General features: G+C 34.8%; 1 protein-coding gene across 2 annotated transcripts in view; it reads left to right on the top strand.

Annotated features, from left to right (window-relative positions):
- Window positions 1–12,726, top strand: part of LOC123536245 (uncharacterized) — a 24,105-nt gene extending 11,379 nt beyond the window's left edge. For both annotated transcript variants that reach the window (XM_045319242.2, XM_045319241.2), the window contains exons 7-8: window positions 2,121–2,281; window positions 3,147–12,726. In XM_045319242.2, coding sequence (XP_045175177.2) covers window positions 2,121–2,281; window positions 3,147–5,146 — 2,161 coding nt within the window. In that variant the 3' untranslated portion in view covers window positions 5,147–12,726. The remainder of the gene's footprint in view (window positions 1–2,120; window positions 2,282–3,146) is intronic.

The raw sequence follows: 12,726 nt of genomic DNA, 5'->3' as shown, positions 1-12,726 counted from the left end.
AGAAAACCTTGTGACCTCTCTAGAGCCATACGTTCGAATGGATCTCATAAAAATTGGTCAGAATGTTCAACCTTGATGTATCTATTTCTAGGTCAGGTTCGAAACTGGGTCACGTGCGATCAAAAACTAGGTCATAGGTCTAAAAATAAAAAACCTTGTGACCTCTCTAGAGGCCATTATTTATGAGATCTTCATGAAGATGGTCAGAAGTTCACCTTGATGTATCTAGTCAGGTTCGAAAGTGGGTCACGTGCCATCAAAAACTAGGTCAGTATGTCAAATAATAGAAAAACCCTTTTGAACTCCTGAGGCCATTATTTTCATGGGACCTTATGAAAGTTAGTCTGAATGTTCATCTTTTTTATTTCTAGGTCAAGTTCGAAACTGGATCACCGTGCCATCAAAAACTAGGTCATAGGTCAAATAATAGAAAAACTTGTGACCTCTCTAGGGCATAATTTTTCATGGGTATCTGTATGAAAGTTGGTCTGAATGTTCATCTTGATGAATATATGGTCAGGTTAAAAACAGGGTCATGTTGCTAGGTCAAAATCTAGGTCAGTAGGTCTAAAAATAGAAAAACTTGTGACCTCTCTAGAGCCTATAAATTTTGGATGGATCTCCCTAAAATATTGGTCAATGTTCATCTTGATGATATCTAGGTCAGGTTTGAAGAACTGGGTCACGTGCCATCCAAAAGTAGTCATAGTCATAAAAGATAACAACCATTGTTGACCTCACTAGAGGCCATATTTTTCATTGGGATCTGTATGAAAGTGGTCTGAATGTCTATCTTTGTATTGATTATAAAGGTCAGGTTTGAAATGGTCAACAGAGATCAAAAACTAGGTCAGTAGTCTTAAAATAGAAAAACCTTGTGACCTCTCTAGAGGCCATACTTTTCATGGGATCTGTATGAAAGTTGGTCTGAATGTTCATCTTGATGATATCCAGGACAGGTTTGAAACTGGGTCAAACGGGTCAAAAACTGGTCATAGGTTCTTAAATTAGAAAATTTTTGACTCTCTAGAGGCCATTTTTTCAATGGAATTCATGTAATTGATCTGAATGTTACCTGATGATATCTGGGTCAGTTTTGAAACTTCAGTGTGGTCAAAAACATAGGCCAGTAGTTATAAAAATAGTAAAACTTGTGACCTCTTTAGAGGGCATATTTTTCATGAGATTCTCATGAAAATTAGTAGAATGTTCACCTTGGATATCTAGGTAAAATTCAAAACAGGGTCCGTACCTTCAAAAACAGGTCAATAGGTCAAATAATAGATAAACCTTGTGACTCTTATGAGAGCGATATTTTCAATAGATCTTCACGAAAATGGTCAGAAATTTTATCTTGACAATTCTGGTCAAGTTCAATACTGGGCACATGAGCTCAATAAACTAGGTCACTATGTCAAATATAAAAAAACAGTCTTACACAAACTTGGTCATGTGGGAACTGTTGAGCGATTCAGGACCATCATGGTCCTCTTGTTTTTTAAGATACAGCCTTGAAATTTGGATGACATGCACAGTTTTGCACAATGATCTTAAAACTGACTTTCATGACATGAATGTGACCTACTGACCTCACCTTCTTGTTTTTATAAGATCAGTCTTGAAATTTGGATGACATGTACAGTTTTGCACACTAATCTTAAAACTGATTTTCAGTGACCATGAATATGACCTACTGACCTACTTTCTTGTTTTTGAAGCTTCAGCAAAGAAATTTGTTCAATCAAGCAACTTAACTCGGGCGAGCGATATAGGGCCATCATGGCCCTCTTGTTTTTGAAAAATCACCCCTATTTTTCAGACAGAGGAGGGAAATATATAAACACTGGAAATAAAGAGAGAAAAATGGTCCTTGAAAACAAGGAATAGGTCCTTAAAATGCTCTAAATGTTTTATTTGGATATTCTGTATGAACTTTTTCAAAAGATTGAAAAAGTATTCAGTTTTTGAGGAAATTGCCATTTTAGTTACGGTGTACTGTTTAATAGAAAATATGTTTGTACATGTAGTACATTTTAAAGTTCATTTTAATATTTGTGTAAGATAAACTATCAACAGTTCTATCAATAAACTATTAAGTTGTATTTTTATTCTCTGATAAGGAGGCATACAGGAGCATTTACCCCAGCTGATCCAACCAGTCCAAAGATTGATAAGGGCTACCGATTAAGGGACACAGATGATAGGCTGCACAGAATGAAGACCCAGGCTGCACGGCACAGATCCGCCTTTGTTCATGTCAATGGTGTAGTTGGCAGTAATGGTAGGTTTAAGGGTTCTAGTACAATAAATTTCAGTGTTATGTTGAAAAGGCAAACTCGCACCATTTCATGTACTCCTGTGATTTTTGGAAATGTCCTTTATTTCTGAGAACAGCCTATAAGTTCTTTATAAAAATTTTAGATAACTTTTTAAAATAAATCCTCGCTTCTTTAGCTAGACAAATTACTGTATTTACAGGAATGTATGAAAGAACTTGTGCGTATTGTCAGGATGAAATTAACATGCCTGTTAAAGTTAAGGTCCTTTGAAATTTACAGAATGCTGTTATATAAAATACCAGCCTTGTCAAAATAACTCCTTTAACAGTTTTCAGAGGATCTAGTCCAACCTTACAGAAAAGTATGAATGTGAAGTGAACTTGTGCATATTTTCAGGACATACATGCACCTTATCTAGTATAGGTGTAACTTACCTTAAAAAAATACAATTTTAAACTTACGTCACATGGCTTCACTCACACTGGTCACAGACCTTGTATTTAGATTAGTCTCTTATTAGGCTAGTACACAATATTTTCCATAAAAAATATAGTAAACGGAACAGTGAATAAGTAAATGTATCATGCTGGTTAAATTTGGATAAGGAAATCCAATCCAGAGTATGATATCCAACCAAAAAATCTGCAGAACGTTATTTTTGAACAAAGCTGAAATGCATAAGAGGGATATATTCACTCTGTTTAACAATAAGTACAATATCATCATGTATCAAAGAAATAAAACATGGTATTTTCATAAAATTGGAAGCACTTTGGTTTGTACAAAATATTATGATTATTGATCAGTTAACAAGTGGAAGGTTTCTTTGGTTAACACTATCTTTACATTTTATGTTAAATATTTCAGAAAATTGGGATATACGTGATGGCAATCTGAAAAAGCAGGCTCATCTGCTATCTAAAGCTGAGTTGAAACGTCGGGGTATCACACGATATGATGCTGAAATTCTTCTTGCTCAAGGAATCAGTTTGCCAGAACCAAAAGTGAACCTTGGAGAGAAACTGCCCTCTCCACTAAGCAAGAATCAGTCAGTCAAAGTAAGCGAATTGCGGTTGTCACCACGGAAACATTTGTCATCCCAGTCATATTTGAAGAGCTTATCAGAAGGAGGTAATGAACAGAAGTTGCCAAAGGAGCACTTGAAAAATTTGTCAAATCAACATGATATGGTAGAAAACATAGTCTGCAATGGACAGTCTGGGCCGTTGGCTGATATAACTGCAAGCAAACCTCAGATGAGTCAGAAAGTGAGTTTACAAGGAAAAGTAATGAATAGAAGCAAGGCAGTTGTTCATAGACATTCTAGACACGGAAAAAGAACAAAAAAGTTAAGCCACAGAAGAGCTTTGAAGTTAGACTTAGACTGTATACCAAAAACTGTAAATGACAATGGACAATCAGGGTTAACAGCTGCAGGAATTAGACACAGTCCAAGGTTAAAGAACAAAGAAGAGGCACAGTCTGTGGGAGATGATGATAAAACCCAGTCTAATTTGAATCTCGATGGTGAAAGTGTAATTGAAACAGGGGACCCAGAAATTACTTTTAAAGTACGAAATGACTCTGGGAGTCGAAATATTTTTACTCAGCTACAGATTGATGTGATGGAAAGTAGCATAGATTCAGACGATGAAAGTTTATCTGAAATTGCACGTAGAGGCAAATCAAAAATTGCAGCTGATTGTCCCAGATTAGTTGATCAGTTAAATATGCCTCTTTGTGACATGCCTCATCTGACACCATATGACACTGAACCAACCTTTGATACCTCGTACAAATACAATTGTGTTAGTCCAAAACTTACTTCATTTAACACATCATACAATACGGAACAAATGAAAAATGACGTTAAATCGCCAAAAATAATGCAAAATATACGTGGAACAAAATCATTAGCATTGCTTTCATCAGACAGTAAAAAGCCTCTTAGACAGAGTCCTAGGAATAAAAACAGGGTTCGGGAAATAAAAATGGAGTCAACAAAGGTAAATGGTGTGACTGATGTTGACGGATGTAGCAGAGGGAGTGCAGTGGAAAATAATGGTAGTATTGTGTATTCTGAAAATTTTAGCCATAATACAAAATCATCAAGCTCACAGAACTCACAAAAATTGTCATTGTCAAGGAATTCAGGGTCTAGTTCATATATAGGCAGCAATGTATTTGAAAAATTCGGTCCTTTAAGTGGACAGTGTGATTACTCTGGTGATAATTTAGATGTTGGTGATGAAAGTGAGGAAGTAGACATAGAAGGGTTAGGTGAAAGCCTGAAATCAAACAAACATGTAAACTCTGTAAGGAAAATGGGAAGCTCAGCTAGAAGACGTAGCAGGAACTCTCCGAGACTAAGTTACTTGAAAAACAGGAAAAGGAGGTTAAGTTTTGGTGATGTAGGATCCCCAAAATTTGGAGAACCTCTGCGGAAGAAAATACACGCTCTGAATGAAGACATGGAAGAGTATAGACACTTGTGGGCAAGTATATCTCCGCCGAAAAAAGTCCCAAAAATAACAATTAAAATGCCGAGGGATCCAGTGTTAGTCAAGGAACTGGAGAACTCAAAATCAGAAAGTGTAAGATTTAAATTAGAAAGTCCTCATAACTCTGTAACGGTAACGCCAGAGTCTAGTGATCAAAGTGATTCTGATGAAGAGGAGAGTCCTTTGAACTGTACAAAATATCGCCCGTTTATTCCGGCAGCTTCAACAAGGAGACAATCAGTGGGACGGGCATCAAGATCTCTTTACAGGGATGGTGAGAACACAAAGGATATGGTGTGTCCAAAACTGATGAAGATTAAATTTGGTGGTACTCAGATCAATATAAATATACCACAGAAGAGTTAGGTTTTAAAGACTGGTGTAGAATTTCAAGTTAGAACAACTTATTTGCAACAGCTTTCACCAACACCAGCATAGACTGTATGCTTACACATGTCTTTTATTTACATGACAGAGGTGGAAAGGTAAACTACAAAAACATGCCATTGTTTTTTAAAGACATTAAGCTTAAAAACTGGTAGTGATTTTTTAAAATATGAAAATTGCTAAATAATTTTTTCAATTTTATTTTTTCCAATCTTTTACATTTTGGGACCATGTAACTGCTTGGACAGAATGTGTATTAATCTGGATGAGAAAAAAACCTTACTACTGTGAAATCATTAATATTGAAGGAGGACTTATTTTCATGGATTTTTTGGTTGATTCAATCCATGAAATTAAGTCCCAACGAATAAATAAATGCCCATTCAATTTTAATATGTTCAATGATCAAAATCCATGAATTTTATACCCCAATGAAATATAGTCATTGTGGCATAACCATGAACTTTTATGCCATCGAAATTAAATCATTTCACAGTAGATGTAAAGTTTCAGGGTCACTAGGGTTAATACTTGTTTATTTTGTTCATTGAATGCATTATCTGAGACTTGGTAGGCTTAAACATTTAAGTGCTGTACTGAAGTAAAAGTTGTGCTTTAAAGAACTTAATTTTGGTAATGCTACATTTTAATGTTTGTATATAAACTGGAATATGCACAAGATAATTAAGATTTCATTACAGTGCAGTCTGTGTTAATCAACACTTCTGGGAAGAACAACACCTGTTTGATGTAAACTGTGCTTGTATGCTGGTTGTGTACTGTGAATGTACACTGGTTGTACACTGTGCTTGTACACTGGTTATATGCTGGTTGTACACTGTGAGTGAACACTGGTTGTACCAGGTTGTTGCTTCGTTCAAGTCATCCTGCTGGCTTACAAATGATCATTGGTTCTACATATCTGCTTGTTCATGTCTGAAAATTTTATAGAGATTCCTACACCATTTATTACCAGAAGTAGACATGTATATGACCTAAACTGATTCAATGTGACTTAAAACTCAAAACAGGTGAAATTAGGAAACCGGCTCGGTTGAAAAGAATATTTAGGCCTTTATATGAAGGTGTTTGTTCTTCATTGGTGTTGTTACCAGAAGTGCTGTTATGAGATGTGTTGAAGTGTTTTTACTAGAAGTGTTATTATCAGAGGTTTTGTAACTTTGATAACTTTGAAGTTTAAAAAGAATCACTCTCAAATGTATGCATGTAAGATAATGCGCTGGATATGTTTTATTTTCTGATGAGCACTTTGTTCTTACCTTTAGTTTTAACATTTTATGAACTTCAGTATTTTAATCCAGTCCAAGCTTGTCACAATGAAACAGAAATATGACTGTGGACAGCAGAATAAGTATAAAAATGTTGTCAGGTCATGTTGTCATGACAACTTGTTTTCTAAATGGCAGTCCCTATACTCACTTTATTCGCTGTATGAATGTTTTTCTTTGAATTTTGTTTAACTTATGTAGTGAACATTATGTGCATTGCTCTGTTGTGTTTTTGTGCCACCCCTTGAGTGGTGGGGGCATAAGATTTGGTCTTGTCCGTGTGTCCGTCCGTCCGTCCGTCCGAAGTTTTTGATGCACCTAGCTCAAAAAGTATTTGATGTAAATTGATGAAACCTTGCTTGAGTCTTTATCATGGTATGAACTTGCACACCTCCAATTTTCGTCTGGCTCCGCCCCCTATTTTCAGAGTTATGGCCCCTGAAATAGTAAAAAATGCACATTTTCACCTTGTGACGCACTTAGCTCAAGAAGTATTTGATATAAATTGATGAAACCTTGCATGAGTCTTTATCATGATATGAACTTGCGCACGTCTTATTTTTTTGTCTGGCTCTGCCCCCTATTTTTAGAGTTATGGCCCCTGAAATAGTCAAAAATGCACATTTTCACCTTGTGACGTGCCTAGCTCAAAAAGTATTTGATATAAATTGATGAAACCTTGCATGAGTCTTTATCATGATAAAAACGTGCGCACCTCCTATTTTTTGTCTGGCTCCGCACCCTATTTTCAGAGTTATGGCCCCTAAAAAAGTCAAAAATGCACATTTTCACCTTTGACACGCCTAGCTCAAAAAGTATTTGATATAGATTCATGAAACTTTGCATGAGTCTTAATCATGATATGAACTTATGCACCTCTTATTTTTTATTTTGGTCCGCCCCCTATTTTCAGAGTTATGGCCCCTGAAATAGTCAAAAATGCACATTTTCACCTTGTGATGCACCTAGCTCAAAAAGTATTTAATATAAATGGTTGAAAACTTGCGTAAATCTTTATCATGATATAAACTTGCACACCTCTTATTTTTTGGCTGGCACACTCCCTATTTTTAAAGTTATGGCCCCTGAAATAGTATAAAAATGCACATTTTCACCTAATTATGTGTCTAGCTCAAAAAGTATTTGATGTAAATTCATGAAACCTTGCTTGAGTCTTTATCATGATGTGTCCTTGCACACTTGGCATTCTTCCTGAGAATCTTCGCATTTATTACAGTTATGGCCCTTGAAATAGCCAAAATAGTGGATTTTTTGTTTGTGATGCTCAAGCTCAAAAAGTATATGGCCTAGAATAATGAATCCTTTTCATAAAATGTTTGTTGAGGCTATACCTCATTTAGACAGCAAACATTTGAATTATTCCCCCTTATTTGTGATAAATGTACCAGTGGGGGGCACACCCTGTATCCTACAGACACATTCTGGTTTAGATTTGTTTTTACAACATGGGAAATTTTATGATATATCTGGAAATACCTGCTTTCTCCCCTACCCCCGCCCTTTCCAGAGCCTTCCCTGCTTAGTATTGCTATAATTATGTGAACAAATCAGTTCTGCATTTTTCACAATTTTAAATTAGGCATAAATGTACACAAATTTTTGATGGCTTCTAAGATGATATACCTTTTGGAGTAAATTCTGTAAAAAGAAAAATGAACGGAATCAGAACTGGGGTGTTTATTTTGAATTATAAGGCTACAGTGCTAGAGCAAGGAATATGTAAACATCTTGTATATGGTTAGGAAATGATTTGAAAGCAGTATGATTTAAGAAGGTGTCGGGCTAGCTAGAGAAATTTGGTGACTTTCACATTTGTAAGAAATAATGAGCACCTGAGGCTGAGATCTTCCTCTACCATTCTGATGTTGCATCAAACATAAGAAGTACACTTTATTTTAATTTAATTTACAGGCTACATTTAATATGCTAATTTATGAAATTACTATATTACCGGTAAGTAAATTTATTCCTTAAATATTCTCATACATTTGTAGAAAAAACATATTAAGTGTTTGTTTTAACAAATTTACTCTTGGCTTGATTTTCCGAAGTCATTGTATTTATTGTAACAGTATTTTTATAGTGATAACTTAAATATTGTATTAATTAAATTGATGCTTATCTTTTTCATGTATTTCAGATAGTGATTTTATTTTGTTTTAATTTTTGAACGCAGAAATTTAATGGCATATATAATTAAGTGCATAGACACTTAAATTATTACTTCACCAACATTCTAAACTACACACTTTGCATTTTTTAAGTAAAGAAAAAGAAAACTAGATTATTAAATCAGCCGTGCCATGGGAAAACCAACATAGTGGGTATGCGACCAGCATGGATCCTGACCAGCCTGCGCATCCGCTCAGTCTGGTCAGGATCCATGCTGTTCGCTAACAGTTTCTCTAATTCCAGTAGGCTTTGAAAGCGAACAGCATGGATCCTGACCAGACTGCGCAGATGCTGACGCAGACGCATACCCACTATGTTGGTTTTCTCATGGCACGACTCATTAATAAAGAACTTACAAACTTGTAGCAGTATTTCCCTCTCCCCTGATCTTAGTTAGTCTCTTCGTAATCAGATAAATTGAAGCAAAAAAGTTGCAAATTAATGTTTCTAGACTGTTTTAAAATGTGTTGTTCCACGTGTTTAAGCAATATGATGCTGCAAAAACAGTGATTAATTTAAATGGGTCTGATTAATTAAAGATGTGCTATGCCCATCTTTCACATAATTTTTTTATCATAAGATTTTAACTTTAGCCATAGAAAACCTCCAGAAATGTATTTAACATAGATTAATTAATAAACTGCTGTATTTGTAAAGCTCCATTCGTAATTAAATTTCATGTATTAACAGTCATTTGTTACAAAAAAACTGTCGTTTTTTAGCAGTAATACAAATTTATACTGCGTTTGGTTTAAGTGTGTACTGTTTTCAACTTGCACACAAAACTGTTTATACAATAAACATGTAAATTTCATGTTCACATTGATACCAAGGGGTAATTGTCAATTTTGTTTAAAAAATAGAATTTGGGCATAACATAACTTTAAATAATAATAAAATGTTTTGGAAAAATAGTCTGATTTAGTGTGCAGGAGTTTTAACTTCAGTATGATGTTTCATATTGGTTCTTTTCTTTACACAGTTAACTGTACTAAGTAGTTCACTACTGATTTATATTTTTGTTATTACAACATGTATTGCAAACACCTCTTATACTATGTTATTACAATTGTCCAATGTTGTATAATTACACCCCTTCCCATAGGGAGCTGTAAGTGCTAACAATAATCTTGTTTAATGTAGATCCATATACATGTATGTGTATGTCAAGATTCCTATTTAAGGTGTTATGTATGCAAGGGTTCCTGTTAAAGTGGGTTTATGTTAGCTAAGCTTCCTGTTAAAGGAGTCTATATGCTTATATTCCTATTAAAATGGGTAATACCGTATGTACGCCTTGGTTTGTTTTGAATTGGTATACGTGCCCAGGTTCCTGTTAAAAAGGGCATAGGTGCCTAGGTTCCTGTCACAGGAGATGTTCATACCTAGGTTCCTGTTAAAGGAGGTATGTGTTCCCAGATTCCTGTTAAAGAGGGTATGGATGTCTGGGCTCTTGCTAAAGGTGATATGTATGAAAGGCTCCTGTTAAAGGAGGTATATATGCTTAAGTTCCTGTTAATGTGGGTATGAATGCCTACGTTCCTGTAAAAGTGGTTATGTATGCTTCGGCTTCTGTTACCAGGTTTATATATGCCTAGGTTCCTGTGAAAGAGGGTATAATATGCCTTAATTTCTGTTAAGGGGTATGTATGCCTAAATTCCTTTAAGAGTGTATTTGTGCTTAGGTTCCTGTAAAAGGGGTTATGTATGCCTAGTGGTTCCTGTTAAAAAGGTAATGTATGCCAAAATTCCTGTTTAAGGGGGTATGTATGCCTAGGTTTCTGTTAAAAGGGGTGTGTATGTATAAATTCATGTTTTAAGGGAGTGTATACCTAGGTACCTGATAAAGAGGGTATAGATGCATAGATTCCTTTTAAGGAGATATACATGCCAAGGTTCTTGTTAAGGGGTGAGTGCATACCTAGGTTCCTGTTAAGGGGTTACTGTTAAAGGGGGTATGTATGCCAAGGTTCCTATTAAAGGGAATATGTTTGCCCAAATACCATTTAAAGGGGACACTGCCACAATGTACACCACAGTAGCAGAAATATTCAGACATTTCCACAATATCTAAGATAGTAATTAAGTATAATTTATTAAAGGTGGTATCTTATGGTATAAAATGCAGTTTTAAATGATATCTACTGTGTGTGTGACTAACTCAGTAGAGAGTTTTTCTACATTTTTTTTTAGACTCCAGTACATACATGTTCTTGTAAATAAATATTGCCTAGAAGTAACAGAATGACTTAGGTTTTGCAATTTGTTTTAAGTTACTTACCAGAAGTTTTTGTCTATAAATTTTGAAATGTTTGGCATGAGTTTGAGTTGTTCCCCTGTAGTTATTTATTTTGACTCTGAAGGAATTTTATGACTTTGCAAGCTGTATTGGGTAGATGAAAGTTTTTTTCCTACTTCACTTTAGTAACTGTTTTTGTTGTTTTTTTAGTTCAGGGGCCTCCGTGGCCGAGTGGTTAGAGTCGTTGACTTCAAACCATTTGCCCCTCATCGATGTTGGTTTGAAACCTCATTTGGGGCGTAGAATTTTTCACGTGAGGAAGCCATCCAGCTGGCTTACGGAAGGTCGATGGTTCTACCCAGGTGCCCGCTTGTGATGAAAGTATGCACGCAGGGGCACCTGAGGTCTTCCTCCACCATTAAAGCTGGAAAGTCGCCATATGACCTAAAATTGTGTCAGTGCGATGTTAAACCAAACAAAATAAATAAATAAATAATTTTTTTTAGTTCAGGCTTTTTAAGAGTAGAGTTTGAATCTTTTAGTGGTCTGCTTGAAAACTTTTAATTTATGTTATATTCAGTTTTGTTTCCAATAATGTAACTGGTAAAGGGTTTTAAAAAGTGAAATGAGTAACTTAGATAGCACTTTGACTTTAATTGAAACAGATACTGTGGAGACTTGAGCTGTCGTTCTGTACCTAAAATTTTGACATTGAGAGTAACTCGTCACCTCACTGCTAAAAGTGGATAACTCCACTGACTTGGACTTACTCACTTTTTGCACTAAGTTGACAAGCTGTACCCTATTCAGTTAGCTCAATAAGTAGGTCGCAAGACTTCAGATCATAAGCTGGTAATCTGTGTATTCATACGCGTAGGAGGTCATTTTTCCTTAGTCTTTTGATTCTTTTAGAGAAGTTGTCAGTTGCATGTGAGGAATAGGTGAATACTGGTAATGAATCTGCGAACACTGGTTAAGTTAACGAGTAATATTGTTGAAAAATGAAGTTAAACTCAACAAAACAATAAGATATTAAAAAATTTCTTTTGACACCATTATATTATCAGAAATGATTGCATTAGCTTTGAAAGATATAGGAATAAGTGACCCATTGATAACATTTTTTTTTTCTTGCTTGTGGTTTTAATATTTATTATGTATGATTTTGAATATTTTTAGAATTAACTATTTTATGTCAGTTAAATGAAATTACACAAATTTCTTGTTAAATAATTGATTTCCTTTATACCGCATTCATAAATAGAAATATTGCAGTTGTTTTTAAGATTGTATGACTGAATAAACTGAATTGATCATACAGGCACAGCATATTTTGTGGGGGAAAAAAGAAAGCCTTAAATATAAATGTTGTTCTTATCTAGTGTGACCTGTTATATGTTGTTCTCACATATACACTTGTTGTAATGTGTATTGCATAAACTCCAATCTCGGGTTATAAAACCTAGTTTGTAAACCAGTCTATTACCAAAGTCTCTGACAGGTTGATTCTGAACCAAGTACTGAAATTGATCAGAGGCAACGAATCATTTTCAGACTGGTATTCAAACTTACTTTTATAACCCTAGATCTTAGAATTGAAAAAATAAAAAAAATAGACTGGTACAGAATTTTAAACTGTGATTTCAAAAGTATGCATGTTTGTTAAGATTGTTGAAATGCTGAAGCTTGTTACACACTTAATTTACTCATGAGACTTTGGTCATTGTTTTTATTTATTCACTAACAGAACATTTTAGATTGTTATAATTTATACACTGTACTAATGTGCGTAAAAATGTTGAATTTTGAAGTAAATTAAAAGTAGACACTCTTTTTTA

This window comes from Mercenaria mercenaria, chromosome 17, assembly GCF_021730395.1.
Source record: "Mercenaria mercenaria strain notata chromosome 17, MADL_Memer_1, whole genome shotgun sequence".
Lineage (NCBI taxonomy): Eukaryota > Metazoa > Mollusca > Bivalvia > Venerida > Veneridae > Mercenaria > Mercenaria mercenaria.
The sequence above is the reverse complement of the archived record's forward strand: the minus strand, read 5'-3'. Positions and strand labels throughout refer to the sequence as shown.